Genomic DNA, 15,766 nt, shown 5'->3' with positions numbered 1-15,766 from the left:
AGGTTTTAATTGAACACTTTCTCTATATAGATGCATTTATGAAAACAGTTATTTCACTTACCTTTGGTCCAGGCAAGCCATCAGAACCTGGAAAACCACGGTTCCCAGGAGCACCCTGGGAAAAAAAAAAATCACAGATACAAAATTATTGTCAATATATTTTTTCAGCATAACTTATTGTAAATAAGCTATTTGACTTCTAGATTGGGGATTCAATTTATTTCCTTGCAATTTTCTTCAGCAGTATAAATTTGGGATTTTCTTGTCCACTTGGAGACATGAAAATATCAGCGTTTTACTCATGCATGCTGAACAGCATGATTCAATAAATGATGACCATTTGTACAGAACATAAGTAAAAAATCCGCAGATTAGCTCATCATCTCTCCAACATTTGTTACCATGTTATTCTGTGCACTGAATTCAGAAATTAAAGTATCCACCGCAGAAGTAATGCACAGTATCATCCATCTCTCTCCCCATAAAATAATAATCAGAAGATCAATTCAAAAAATATCATGCCACATTTTTAGATCCTGAGCTTCAGAGTATAATTTTCAAAAAGATTACGGTCTATCAGAGAAAACAGCACCCTGAAGTCACTAATCTGGAACAGAGTCAAGTGGGATACCAATATTTGTTACTGTTAGGAAAATAAAGTCTGATCGTACCCACAATCACACAATCAAAGCATAAGAAAATACGTGGTTAGTCACGATGAGAAGTTTTCAACTTGCCAGTACATCTCTCACAAGACATTATTCTTCTGGATTGCTTACCCTCTCTCCAACAGGACCTGGTGGACCCACTGACCCTGGATCACCTCGAGGGCCTCTTTTCCCTTCTTCACCTATGGGGCCGATGGGACCCTGGGGACCTTGTGGGCCCTATTGAAAGTTAAATTTTGTAAAAATTTCTTGTTAAGCTTACCAACCCTCAAGCATATTGAAACAGACTGTCTTTTAAATATCATAGACATTTTTCTAAATGAAGGACGAAAGAAAACACACTTAGGTTTTGAATCAGTTAAAAAACACAGCCCTTCAGAATCAGCTTTTGTCTTTTTCTATATTAATAAAAAAATACCTCAGTAAGAGAGGCAATATGAATAAACTCCAACTCTATAGTTTGACCCTATGGTGGTTACTAAAAACACCGGCTTGCTCAGACACCGCTGCATAATTTTATTCATCATCATAAAATGAACAAACAACAAAGAACTGAAATTCAACAAGAATCTTGAAGAAATTCCCAAAGAAAGGAGAAGCCAGTCAATGGTAACGAAACTGTTATTTGATCCGCATGATTTTGACAGTTTTTATGCGATCACTTAAATTACTGAAAAATTAAAGATAAACAAGCCAAACTGAGCCCAACTCTGTAGAATCACCCTTTTTCTCCCCTGAAATTCGTAAGTTAAGGCATGAAAACATTTCCAAAGAATACTTCTCAAATATTAGCTGTAGGGTAAGCAGCTATTTATGCCATACAACCATATAAGCATTTCTATTACTTAAATGTTTCTATCTATATATACAGACCTGTTTAGGATGTATTAAATGTATAGTTTAAAACAGATTTTGTTCTTATGATTAGCACACAGATCTGAGTGATTTTAAATGCCTAGAAACATATGGGATCCATTTCTCTTGGTATGAAGAAATTGGAATGAAGTAATTCTGAGTGCTGTAGAAACCTGAGTAAATGCACTAATTGGTTTCTGAGTTCTTTCAGGCTTATAAGGCCTATACAGGATAGGTGATTTATACCATCAAAGGAACTCTTTTGCTATTCATTCTGTGTACTGTCCAGCTAAGTTCACTGTGGCTTGTCTTCCATAATAATTATTACTTGACAAACAGTAAGTAATAATGTAATAAACAAAACAGAAGTAGTAATGAAAAATAACATCAGAATAGTCATAAAATTTTTAAGCCTATTCAAAATACACATACAACCTCTGTGACTCCTTTTCATCTTACAAATCACATGGAGACTTACCGGTTCACCTTTGGGTCCTGCTTCTCCCTTGAAACCTGGAACGCCAGGATCTCCCTGAAAACAAACATGCAATTAATACATACAAAGTTAAAACTGTGTAAGTCATTCATTCATTCCGGATTATGCTATGAAATAGAAGTAGGCGCTCTCCTTTCTTAGACCTCTAAGAAAGCAATAAAATTATTCCAAACTCACAGAACATTGACAAGATCTCATTCTCAGCACACTCATTACCATGCTGCTAAGTTAAAGGCACCTCACCACTAAAACCAGCGTTTCAGTTTCATAGAGTAACACGTTTGATAGATACCATAATTTTCACAGAAAATACATCATTACCGGCTGCCCTCGAATACCAGGTGGGCCCGTACTGCCTTGCGGTCCTGGGGAACCAGGTGGACCTAATAAGCCAGGGGGGCCCCCAGTGCCTGGAGATCCCTACAAACAGAAATAGCAGTAAGGAAAACTTGAAATACTAATAAGGAAATAAATCCACTTACACAGTTTCTTCAACAGGTGATATGTTTACTTACAGTTGGGCCTTTGGCACCTGGAGAGCCATCTGTCCCTTCGGTACCCTAGAAATGACATCCCAATCATTAAAATTAATTTTATTGAGGAGGATATCGACAACAAAAGCAGAAGATAGTTATTTGATAACTTTAACGGAGCAGACAATAAAGGCTATTGAGTAAATACATTAGCCTAAGATCTACTCAGGCAATATGAGTAACAAAGGGTACAAATCAAGATCTTAAAGACTGAAAATCACATTAAGTTTTTAAAGTATCCATAGGATTGAGACTGTATCGTACTGCACAACTTCCAGTTTTCTAGGTTGCTTTAATTAAATAACAGAAAGCAGTTATGGAAAAAAAAAAAAAACACCAAAACAAAAAACAGAAAATAGATGAACGACGCCTTTCCTTCTCTGGAAAAAAGTACCTTGGGTAAAACTTACCGTCTACCAAGTAGGATGTTAAAATCCCCAGTAAACAGGCAATGTGCACATAGTGAGCAGAGAGGAATTCCAAGCAATGTACTTACAGGAAGACCTTGTGATCCAGCTGGGCCTTGTGGACCTGTTTCACCTCTTTGTCCTTGAGGGCCTTCAGGACCACGAGGACCGGTTGGACCTGCTTCCCCCTAAGATTTCACGGAAGAAAACTGGAGATTACCTTCTGCTAAGAAGTAAAACTTCAAACCAATGCAGGAGTAATACTGAGCCCGTAAGAGAAAAACAATTCAGATCTTGATATGCCTTATTATCCTTAAAATATACATTCACTTACCCAATTCTACTTCTCTGTGCACATTGACTACAAAAAGAATTCCCCCTCAATGTATATAAGAAAACTTTCCACAGAGGAGGAAACCACTCCATCCTGTGGCCTAAATCACACTAAAGATTTCAGAGAGATCTCTGTCTAAAATCCTGGTCCATACCTGTAATTTAACAGTTTTATTTTGCTTAGTTAGCAGATAAAGATCAGGATTCAGGAGTTACAAAACATTTCGGTGGGGTTTTTTTTGCACAGCACAGATGGACTTGCTGTTGCAGCACTACAGCTTATATTAAACAAAGTATCTTCATAGAGAGATATAGGTGATACAAAGATAGATGTAATAGTCCAGTAGTCGCATGTCACACTGGTCAGAGTAGAACAGAACAAATAGATTATTAGTCCCAGTAAAGCCTTGTAAGCGTGGAACAAATACTCCAACAAAATAATTCCTCCTGGGATATATTCAGAATTCTATTGTTATAAAGGAAATTTGCCTTTTGGAATTGATGGCCATTAATATTACATTTTCAGAAATTAAGTCTACATCTTCAACATGTGGTCTGATCAGTTTTTATAAGTTCATAGCAGCTATTCCAATTTAATTAATCTAATCTTCAATCTTGAAGATAGGTCCTCTTTTTCAAAATGTTTTCATCGATTCTTCACATAGAAGTTCCCCCAAATATTTATTTTGATATTTAGCACAGGATAGACATGCAGTAAAAAGCACTATCATTTAATTATATACATTATCTTAACACTCCTATTCAGACTCCTTTCCAAAAGACTACTTCATGCATGTTGTCAGCTTCCCAGCAACACAAAACATCTGCTGAACTTGGCTCCCTGGCAAACTGGAAAAAAATTCTTTACGACACATTTTTCATGTCATGTTTAAGGATTGAAAAAGAACAAGGGGAAGCAGCCAGGCAGGGAGCAAGTGCAAGAAATACAAAGAGGTTATATGAGTTGTCTTTCGTATCTTCTTGGCAGACATCTTCTCAAGGCAAGGAAAAAAAATAAATAATGGAGAGGCTTCTTGAAAAACAAGAGAAGAAAATCCCACAAAGACAGTACTGCAGCTCATACAAGTTTTCCTCACCAGCCCAATCACACAGAACCACGAAAGCATGAAATTATTGTTTGTCTTACTGTAGAGTTGCAATGTATCTCTATTGAGGTTTCAGGTATTTTCTTTGGAGTTGACCTAGACCTGTAAAAGTATTATTGGCCAAAACTGGTCATCAGAAGATGCTGCTCCCATGCTCTCTTGGACTAATTGTTACAACTCAACTTCCAGACTATACAGTGTTATTCTCTGAATAAACTGGACAAGATTTTGGCTCACTGGATAAAAGAATAATTCCTTATTGCAAGCAAAAGTGAAAGCAAGGAAAAATATCCTAACTGTGGTAATTTCTATTACTTTATTTGGTTTCTAACTTCTTTCTCAAGGCCATGACAAAGATTGATGTTACAGCCACTCTTAGAGACCTGTACACAGGTTGGTGTGAAAAGACTCCAAGATGAATTTGTAGTTAAGCATACTACAAGGGAATTTAAATTATTTTTACCTTCATTCCAGGAGCGCCTGGAAAACCTGGAGAACCAGTTATGCCGAGGGGACCCTATAAAAGATGTTCATGCAAAGATATAATTCCACTCTTCAAGTCACACAGATTAGTATCTAAACATTGGGTAAATAAGACTCTAGGATTAAGTATAGATTGAGTCACAAAACATGTTTTAAAAGGAAAAAAAAATTTCCTGACTGATATGTGTGTTCTCTGAAATAACAGTATGGTGTTTTAAAATGTATTTAATGAATTATAAGCAAACTCACAGCTCTTGATTCAGCTAATGATGTGCAAATTGCACAGCTCATAATTACTACAATGATCTTTCAATTTTAGCTTTTAATAAAGCCTTACTTCCTCTTTCTACATTCATGTTACTGTGGTATACAAAGGAAAAGGTAAGCGTTAAGCAATCAAATTTTTCCTACTGAAAGTAACAGAGTTTCAATTATCTAAAAAAAAAAAAAAAAAAAAAGAAATACAAGTTACTTCTCCATTATAACGTAACAAATCATAATTTTGCTGCTTGACAAGACATTTGAGTTGACCAATATGAAAAGCAAAAATATAAGAAAAAAATATAAGAAAAAATTTAATACTGTGTAACTACATGTCCTCCCTTCCTACACTTCTCTCATTGAGATTTCCAAATTCACAACCAAATTCTTGCCAGAGTTACAATGCAGACTTCCTATCAGGTTTCTGAAGTTATACAAAGACATACAGCAGGAACAGCCCATTGCTTAGATATCTGTCCTGAGATAAACAAATGACTCTGGAAAAGGAAGAGAAGGAAAGGCTGGATTTCATGGCACACCATGAAATGTATTTCTTTGCAGAGGTGCATCTTCAGCTCCACCAAGCAGCATAGTTCTTTCTAAATAGTTTTATACCTCAAGAAAGTCAATGCAATACCTAAGAATGTCTGACAGCTTGAGCAGACAGATTATTATGTGGCTACACTATTTCTAGATCTAGAGTCAAATTCTGGATGCATTGTACCACAGAGCATTGGCTTACTATTACATGGCTCCTATGTTTGGGCATGGACGTAAACAGCTGGACTTGCCTGGCAGACTGTCCAAAGTCACAGGAAAGTGAACTGCAAGTGTATGTACTTTAATATGCATGCATATTATGATGCAAAACTTGTTAAACAGAAGACTTCCAATTAAGGGCCTCACAGTAAATTTATAAATCGTTTCCACTTCCACAATACCTCTTTTGCTGAACAAGATATTCGACAGAAGACTACTTCTACTGTATTATAAACTCTCTGAGTGGTGACACACAGTGGTTACACATATTCACTACAATGCTGGGTTCCCAAATGATTCCTCTTTCTTTTCCTGATTATTTTTTTTGCAAACTGACACGCTCTGCGAAAAAAAAAAGTTCTATGTAATGAAGTTTTGCTGACAAACTCAAGAACAATTTGTCCCAGTGAGTATTAATTACAGACATTTCTGCCATGACCTCACACTGGATTTCTATAGAATTATGTAATATCTCCAAAGTATAATTTAGAAAACATATGTCCCAGTTAACTGGATCACAAATAGACATAGGCTACATCTCCCTCGGAATTCAAGAATTCCAGAATTAGGGTAGATCACTGACTCAAATAACAATGCTTTTCATTAACTCTTCCTCCAATTAGAAAGATATGTACTAAGAATCACTGTCTCCCTTGTGACTACGCATGAGAATTTGCCAAAGGAGTCTGCCAAACAATTGTCATGTCCAGTGAAGCTGAATTCATGCTTTACGCCAAACAAAAATTTCAGCCTTCATGTAGAATTTTCACAGTTTGAGAACTAGCCTTTTTTAACCTTTATATTTTGATTTCAGTGCTGAAAATTTTTTTCACTGTTTTGAAGTTTCTTCAATTAACTTACCCTTCTTCCATGATACATTAGCTGCGTTTATTAGACAATAATCGTTCTCTAGCTTCTATTACAGTTAATTATTTTTAATGAATTTTCTTATAAAATTGCTTGGTCATTAAGACGACACATGTAAATAAATTTTTCTCAGGCTCATATTATTCCGAGACTATGGAAGCTTCTAAGTAAAGAAATAAACTGTGGGCAGATATGTTTGGGGATCAGTTTCTTTTTCTTTTTCTTTTTCTTTGGCTGGAATTATTGCCCTTCAATATGCTCACGTCCACAGTTTGCATGGCCACAACCATCAGCAACTCAGCTGAAATTATATGAGACAGCCCGCCATTGTGCTTATTAAGCTTTTACAGTGAGGAACCTTTTATCAATTTGAAGACATTCATACACATGCTGCTGGTTCTGCAGTTCAGTATGTGTGTGTTAATAATTAAAAGCCTGGCTTTTGTATATTTTATAACAGAGCAACAGCAAGTACCAAATTCTGCTATTGGGGAGTATTTCCGCTTGCTGAGTAAAATCTCATTTGTCAACTTTGCATATAGAGGAAGAATATATGCAATCATAAACTGTTTTACATTACGTATTATTTAAGGCAATTATCACCCTAAAACATGGATCCTACTTTAAAAAAGCAGCAAAACACCATCTGTCCATGGAAAATGCTATCCTAGTCCTCAGCAAATTAAAATCTTTAAATTAAGTAAAATATTTTGCATCGTTTTCAGAAAACATCAGTAAAACCAAGATCAGTAACTTCCTGGTCCAGAATCAGGAATCAATTACGGCTCCAACAATGGCCAACAGTTGTTTGTGTTTCTCTTGATGATGCCAAAGGGTAAGTGGTAAATATGGGATGAAAAAAATCAAGATTAAGAAAGCAACTTACCATTGGCCCCGGCTTCCCAGGCATGCCATGCTGACCACGTCCACCCTACGTATGAAAATGGACAAGACAGAAAGTCTGGAGGAACTCTTTTTTTTTTTAAATATATCATTTGTGATAATGACCACAGAGACTACAGTGTTCAAATACATGCTGGATTACAGACCCCTCCAAACACTGATGTGTAACATTTTGGGAAGAAAATAAGCTTCCTTCATGGAAATAGATTTCTCTTTAACTTCCGAGTAGCCAAAATTTTGACAGTGTCACTGAATGGTGCAGTAACGTAAACAAAACAAGAGAAGGAAATTTCTACTCAAATATGATTTCATACAAGGGCAAATCCCTGTTTTCGTTTTCTGCTTCAGCATTTTTTGTTGAAAATAGACTTTCCAGAGAATTTTCACAAAAACAAAGGAGAAATTCTTGAATCACAGAAAAAAAGAAATAGCGTTACGAGGGTATCTGTCCTACTGAAAAGTTCTAGCATGAGAAATTACAATGCTAGCATACAGGTGGCATTTTCCTCTTCAACTTGACTTCTGAAATACACTTTAAAGTTCTCTCTCCACAAAACTCTACTCAGGCTGTAACTTTAAGCTACAGCAAAACTCACCACTGAAGTGACCAGCAGTCACACAAAAACTTCTGGGCTCACAGCTTTAAATTTAAATTAAAACAAAATAGGAATTACTAGGAGACAAACCAAGACCCTACTTACAGGAGCACCCTGTGGTCCAATTCGACCTCTTTCTCCTGGCATTCCTCTAGGTCCCTTGAAGAGAGAATAAGAAATGCAATGCTCGAGAACAGAACAACAAAAAGTAGAAAACATGGTTTACCTAATTTTTCCTCAAAGCAGAAGAGACCCTTTCTTTTTTTTCCTCCTATCTGTTTTTTTCTTTTTACTTTTTCTTCAAAAATTCTTGACTTTTCCTTAGTTTCTGAGATCCTTTGCATTATACTGCTCTTCAGGAATTTTCTGTTCAGTCTTCTTTATTTGTTTTTAATGAGAACACGATTAGCTTTAGTGAGACTACAAGCACAAAAAGGACAGCTGATTTGAACAATCATTACAGAAAACAAGCTTCATTTTGGTTTCTTCATTCAGGCGTATTTTATATTGCTCTATGACAGGAAAGAAAAGGAGCTTAGACAAATCCTTGCAGCTTCACAGGCTTGCCTAGCAGAAATGTAATGGACTATAATTTCTCTTCTCCAGCTCCAACAGTATTTCTAATTCTAAAATCATCAGAATAAATTCAGTACGTTCTTACCAGGGTCAATAATGAAATCTCATTTACTGTGGCTCATTCACAAACAAGGTTCCCCTTCAGGGATATTACATTATGTAGGACACAATAGTGTGCTTTGAAGAGATGCCATTACCTGATACCATGCATGTGTTTTATGTCTACAAGCACTGCTGAAAGTGAACTTTCGAAATGCTATACTGCTTACAGTTCTCCACAAACACATCTGAATGAAAGCTATGCTGAAAAAAAGCTTCTCCTTTCTATGCCACAAAAGCACATCCTCACCATAATATCAAAAAACCTTTCTCGGTGGCTTTCTTAGCTCATACATTTGTGATCTAAATTACTCCATCTCAGATTAATCTAATTCAAATGAAGCATTAACGTGGAAAAAAAAAAACTATCGCTACCCCAAATGTCTCAGTTTATATGAGTAGGCAAACAATTACAAGACCTACATGAAATTTTCTGTTGAATCTATTATTTGTACGTCCATGAACTGCCAAGAAAAACATCTTACAAGGTACTAGCACTACTTATAGTACAGTGGAAAACAAAGCATTAGTAAGGAGAAAATTCAGCTTCAAGGCATCAAGTATAGATTTCATAAGCATAAAATTCCTACACATACTATTGGCAATATGTAACAGTGCCTATACATGTAATACTCACTAGAGGACCTGTTGCACCCATGGCACCTGTTGGCCCAGATTCTCCCTAGAAAAAGAAATGAGATGGTACAGTTAGAGGATACAGGTTAAAGGAAAATAGAATTACTTATTTCAACCCCTTCCTCTGCACTCATGTACGGCCTAAGAAGATGATTTGAACAGTCACCTGCAGGCATCACACATGCACCAAAGGCATTGTTTTACCCTGACATCAGGTGTTCACTGGTTGACAAGGAGAAAAAGCAACAGAAAACAATAGCCAGCGGGATTCACAGGGAAGAAATTGTTGCATCTTCCCCCTGTTGTCCCAGCTGACAGCCAACTATTGCTCTGTTTCTACCAAATTCATTATTTCTGCTGTTCTTGTTTCTACAATGTTAGTCTTAGCAAAGATACCTCATCTTAGACAAGCTTCCTTTACTTCTAATTTCACATTTATATAAACATTTTTGGAAGACATTCTTCATTCACTGCATTTGTAATCTGAAGGAATAGATCTATTCCACCTGTGATTATCACCTTCAGCAAGCCAAAAATGTTTTAGCATCAGCACTAATCAAGGTGTAAAAATCTGAAAATAGGTTTTCTATGCTTCATTAAAATAACTTTTAATCCATCTTGAAAGTACTGACAGCAGCTGACTATCCTGCTTTGAGCTGAAATGTAGTGGTGCTACAGAACCAGAGAATATCCCAAAGAGAAATTGTTAGCTGAAAAAAATTTGCGTTGATAGAATGTTTTCTTTCCCCTTCAACATCTGTTTCCTTTAAGCCAATTCTGTTTAAACCTAGCAAGGTAAATTAAGAGAAGAAAATTAGACCTGAACTGCACATTGCTTTATTTTCTTATATATATTTTATATATATGTAATTTTACACAAAATTTTAGAAAATTGTTTTTACTCTCTGTTCCAAGACACTCATTTGATCTGTGGTTATCTAAGGTAATTCATAAAGCAGTAACACAATGATCCCTCAACCAGCTCACACAAAACCAACATGGACCATAAACTGGCCAAGTAGCAATGCATACGGACACTTTGCTAACAGAATTCAACACCTTCAACATTATATAGGTGTCACAGACAGGTAACAGACTCACCTCAAGTGAAAACACCCTAAGTGAAACTGCAACCAACACAAACTCAAATGCTTTTTTTTTTTTAATAAAGCCCAATTATGTACTTTCATAATAGTTAATAATGATTGAGAACAAAGTAAAAATGGACAATTCCACATAGCATCCCCAGAAAAAAAAAAACGTTAACTGCATGCAAGCAGCACCAACAAAAGTGGGTACAAAGCTTTATTCTATCGTCTACTGACTTTCATTAGCTTGACTTTACATAAAACTTGTTTGAAGTTTTAACTCCTTGGGCCACAAAAATACCTTTGCTCCAGCTGCTCCAATTTCACCTTTTGGACCGTCGAGACCTTTCAATCCCTGTAAGAGTTACGAAAATCTGGTGATATTATATTTATATACATACACACTCATACGCACAGCATTTCTACCATTATTGTTAAAATAATTCAATGCCAGAACCTTAAGAATGGACTCCAATTGGCAAGAGCAAGAAAGGGGGAAAAAAACAGAAGGAAAAAATTATGAAAAAAGTTTCTAAACATTTCCTAAATGGAAATTGTTTGTACAAGGTACATTTCCTTGAGTTTACTTTCCTTAAAAAAAAAAATCCGAGAACAACAAGGAGTAGACTCTGAGCAATAGGAAACCTATTTATTTCTCCCTGGAGTAAAGTTCTGGCCAGAAAACTTGCTCCTTTGTAATCACTCCATCTTGCAAACACATCCACCCCTCAGGTTCCCCACCCTAAGGAAAGACTTGCCAATGGAGTGAAAGAACTGTCAGCTTTGTGCCTCCTGAAGCTTGGCAGGGCTCATGCAAGCTCCATCCAGATTCCCAGAACATATGAAAGTAAAGAGAAGAAATTAAAAAAGAATACAACTGAGGTCAGCTTAATGGGAAATAGCACTGATTTTCTACAAGGCCCTCTCTCTCTCTCTCTAATGGCAGTGGTTCTGCTATTATTGGCAGGACTAACAGTGTAGTCAAATTCATCACAAATACAAAACCAGCTGAATGTCTTAACATTGAAAGTGTCTTGAAACATCACCAGTAAGGAGAGGGCAGACCGTGTTTCTTACCCTGTGACCCTTGAGACCTGGAAGACCTGGAGCACCAGGAAAACCTCGAGGCCCCTAAGAAGAGAAAAGGAAAAAGAAAAAAAAAAAAAAAACAAACCACCAAGTAAAACACTACAGATTTCTGCAGATAAAACTAGTAACAGCATTGTAAACAGGGAAGAGGGTAGTTATAATTAGTAATAATGCTCCTGAAACTCCTTCACCACAGCGACATGATTCAGCATGGTACAGCATTTAAGGGTGGTCACAGACAAAACAAGGTAACATCCTATGAAACCAGAGAGTCCCAACATTATACACATTTTCACTGATACTGACACTCTTCTAGGATTTTACTAGAGGCTTTAAGCACAGATGACGTTCAACTGCATGCACTATTCTAAAAGCATACAAAGATGATTTTATTAAGTAAAAAATAAAACAGCCTAAACTGAACAGAATGCTTCATAGGCTACATTAGCATGAAGCTTACAAAATATCATCTTTGATCCATAAAATTTTGAAGAAAGGCTTAGGAGACAACGCTGCCTCACTAGAAGATAATTTCTCTCTTGAAGAGATCGTATCTCTCACCACTAACAAAATTAACTGGCAAAAACTGAATGCTTGAGAGAAAAGGAGGCAGTTTAAGAGATGATGTGTATCAGGCAGCTTCGTGGATTTACCTGTCTCCTTTTCAGCCACACTACAGTTTCCTTCCAGGTATAGAAATGTGACTAATACAGGTCAAATATAACATTATCATGTTATATGTGATGGCAAAATGGTTTATCAGACATAACTGCTTTCTTTTATCTCTAGAGTGAACCACGATGAGCATTCTCTGCAGCACAAGTACCTATTACTTGGAAATACTTTAGTCATGTGTACACACTGAAAATGCATAACAATATTTTTGATAATGTCCATGATACCATCACTTCTTCCCCTGTCTCAGACTTGAAAGGTGAACACTGCCACCTTAACCTGACATCACTTTATACTACAGTATGCATGATTACAAATGACAATGTGAGATACTGGGAACTGTACAACTGGCAGGCACTGCCATCTGCTTCATGCATATTTCATATAGGAAATGACTCTCAGATTAATTGAGGGGACTGCTGAAACACCTGTTTGTTTCTTAGCTATTACACTGACCTGAATTGTTAGAGTTAGGTGACACAAACACTGCAGAAGCTGAATGAGTAAGCTCTGCACTTATCGAAAACAGATACTGATGACATAATTATGGCTATTTGCTAAAATGCAAATAATTATGCTCTTACTGGAGATCCTGGAAATCCGGGCTCACCAGACTGTCCTGGTCTACCGGGTTCGCCCTAAGAAGAAAAAGAACAACACCAACAACAAAATAACAAAAGATACATAAAAACAGCAAATAAAAAATGCAGTTTTCTCACCTCTATCTCCCATCCAAACAAATACAAAGCCTGTTTTACAGTAACATTTTCAGTAACATAAAGCAACTGCATACACGACTAACAGCTTGCACTGCATGCACTAACTTAAAACACATTGTAACAGAGAATTGCAGAAACTGAAGATTGAGTCTAAAGTGCCAGGTGGTGCTGCAAGGTGGTGGTGTGCTGGGAATTTAGAACCAGGCAGCCTTTGGCAGTCGAATCATTTTGATTGTCCTTAGGAACAGAAATCTAAAACGATATGCATTACAGCTTGTTACTTCTCCTTCTGTTTGAATTCTGTTGTAAAATGAGTACAATCCACCATTGATGGTTTTCTCCACAAAGCAATATTTTAAAGACTGAAAATCTCCTAGATAATCAAATATTCCTTATACATATCAGGTAGGTCACATACATCCAGTACATCAGACTGCAGAAATATGAAAAGTAGTTTCTGGACAGAGAGATGGTAAAAACACATCACAGATGCAATTAATGAAACCCACACAGACATTGGAAATGGAGAAAGTTCCTAAAGTAGTATTGATATTTAGTTTCAGTGCATTGAGAATAAACTGTTTTCACAGATTCTTATACCGTTTGGTTCAGTTTAACAGGAAAGCAACCATTCCCATGGTAATTTCTATACTGAAGCATCTGGCATCTCCAGCTTTCAATTCACTTTACAGTTACAGTTCACAACTCCAATGAATTTGACATGCTTTGCAAACAAAGAATGTATGTCTAATGGAAAATCCCCAGCTTATTGTTGTGCAGTATGTATACATTTATTCATATGCATGTATTTTACATGAAATATGTGTAAATAATCATAAAATCAATTATGGATATAATAAATTATTTAGTTAAGTTTTCTAATAGTAAATTGTACTGTTCATATCCAGGTGCATGTTATTGTTACAGTTCTTCTAGCTCATCATGTCACTCCAAGGAGAGCAGGGGCTGCAATTTGCCCCCTGATTTCAAGAAAGACAACTTACTGAAGAACTGGCTGAGGAAAGAAATAATAAGGGCTTAAACTTTGGGTATCATGGTAACGTGTAGTGAGAAGAAAGGTAGGTTCTGAACAGAAAAACATTGCTAAAGATTATTGTTATGACACTGCGATAGTGGGAAGTATGATTACAAAAGGAAATAGAAAACACGTAGCTGCAACAGACACATCTGCTCATTAGTCATTCTCTAAAAGAAGCCAATATTTGTTTTATTTGAAATAAAACAAAATACGAACAGTAACAAACTTACATCTTCACCAGGTTTGCCTGGAGGCCCTTCCGGTCCACGAGAACCAACCGGACCCTAAGGAATAAGTAGATTTGATGAGAAGTAAATCTAGTCACTAAAATAGCTATTTGCTCTATTTGAATGCCTTGTTTCACAAAAAAACAGGTGTAGAAAAAGGATTATAATGTGTAAGCATGATTGCAAAATTTTGTGGTGCTTCAATCATCCTTCCCCTAAGAAAGCTGCATTAAGCTAAAATGTATACACTTATAGTACAAAAATGCAAGATGGATTCTTCAGGAGAAAGGAAATTAAAAATCAGTTACTGTTCCCAGTCTGTCTCTCACTTATACTTTTGAATCATTATAGTACTTCAAAAAAAATGAATATTTTCATCTTCCTTTATGGGCTACCCTACCAGCTATGGTGTTACTCATGGTTAGCCATCCTCAGGTCTGTGGTGGCAAAGTAAAAAAGACTGTTTATAATATCACTCAGATACAAAATAATTCAAGTTCACTGATCCCTGAAGGCATACTTCAAACACCACAACTCTTTACTTAAGTATTCATTACTTAGCTTTGGTTGAGACAGCATGGAAGAAAGATCTCTAAAGGAGGTGTAATAAACGGTTTGCAATTTTATGGTAGAAGTGCTTGAATTTAACTGGTCTTACCATAGGTCCTGGATCTCCAGGTTCACCAGGAGGGCCTGTGGGGCCAGCACCACCCTATAATTGAGGAGAGATGAGTATAATTACATATTCTATAAAGCAAACATAAAAGGATATAAATTAAAAATCAGGATAAGGAAAACAACAGATTATGGGACAGTCTGGATTCTCATTCAGAAAAAAGCACAGATGAGTGAAAGGCAGATGCTAAGATTTCTCTGGAAGGATTCCTCTTTAGAGAAGCCCTGAGCCATACAGAAGTCCCATAAGACGTTAACATCACGCTAATGTCAAAATCACAATTGAAGCAGCATCCTTTGCCCATCCTCATTAAAAGATGTGTTGGGTCAAAACCTTGTTAGAGATCTGATAAATTGTACAGTCTATAGAGTAGATCTGAAGCAGAACTTGAAAGCAGTACATTTAGGTTCACTTCTAGATGAGGACGCATTCAGCCATACTTAAGACAGTCTCAGAGTTGAGTTCTCTTCTACATATACAAGTTACTACATGCTCTGTCATCTTCTTTGGCCAACTGTCTTAAAACACATAAGATGAAACACTTACTTGTTTTCCTTGGAGGCCTTGTGGACCTCTTGGACCCACTGGACCCTATCAAAATAATAAAACGTTACAGACTGAAGACCATGTTTCCCTAAGCAACAATTACCCTTCAGAGACAGCAAAATTGGCTGA

At 36.5% G+C, this 15,766-nt stretch overlaps 1 protein-coding gene across 3 annotated transcripts in view; it reads right to left on the bottom strand.

Moving 5' to 3' along the window:
• Nucleotides 1-15,766, bottom strand: part of COL5A2 (collagen type V alpha 2 chain) — a 166,060-nt gene that overhangs the window by 25,729 nt on the left and 124,565 nt on the right. For all 3 annotated transcript variants that reach the window (XM_052676463.1, XM_052676462.1, XM_052676464.1), the window contains 16 exons: nt 15,638-15,682; nt 15,074-15,127; nt 14,419-14,472; nt 13,015-13,068; nt 11,744-11,797; nt 10,968-11,021; nt 9,580-9,624; nt 8,373-8,426; nt 7,655-7,699; nt 4,862-4,915; nt 3,049-3,147; nt 2,535-2,579; nt 2,341-2,439; nt 2,002-2,055; nt 780-887; nt 62-115 (listed from right to left, as the gene is read on the bottom strand). In XM_052676463.1, coding sequence (XP_052532423.1) covers nt 62-115; nt 780-887; nt 2,002-2,055; nt 2,341-2,439; nt 2,535-2,579; nt 3,049-3,147; nt 4,862-4,915; nt 7,655-7,699; nt 8,373-8,426; nt 9,580-9,624; nt 10,968-11,021; nt 11,744-11,797; nt 13,015-13,068; nt 14,419-14,472; nt 15,074-15,127; nt 15,638-15,682 — 972 coding nt within the window. The remainder of the gene's footprint in view (nt 1-61; nt 116-779; nt 888-2,001; nt 2,056-2,340; nt 2,440-2,534; nt 2,580-3,048; nt 3,148-4,861; nt 4,916-7,654; nt 7,700-8,372; nt 8,427-9,579; nt 9,625-10,967; nt 11,022-11,743; nt 11,798-13,014; nt 13,069-14,418; nt 14,473-15,073; nt 15,128-15,637; nt 15,683-15,766) is intronic.

Source organism: Tympanuchus pallidicinctus, unplaced genomic scaffold (assembly GCF_026119805.1).
Source record: "Tympanuchus pallidicinctus isolate F22 unplaced genomic scaffold, pur_lepc_1.0 scaffold15, whole genome shotgun sequence".
NCBI classification, from domain to species: domain Eukaryota; kingdom Metazoa; phylum Chordata; class Aves; order Galliformes; family Phasianidae; genus Tympanuchus; species Tympanuchus pallidicinctus.
Note: the sequence above shows the minus strand (reverse complement) of the source record. Positions and strands in the feature narration are given on the sequence as shown.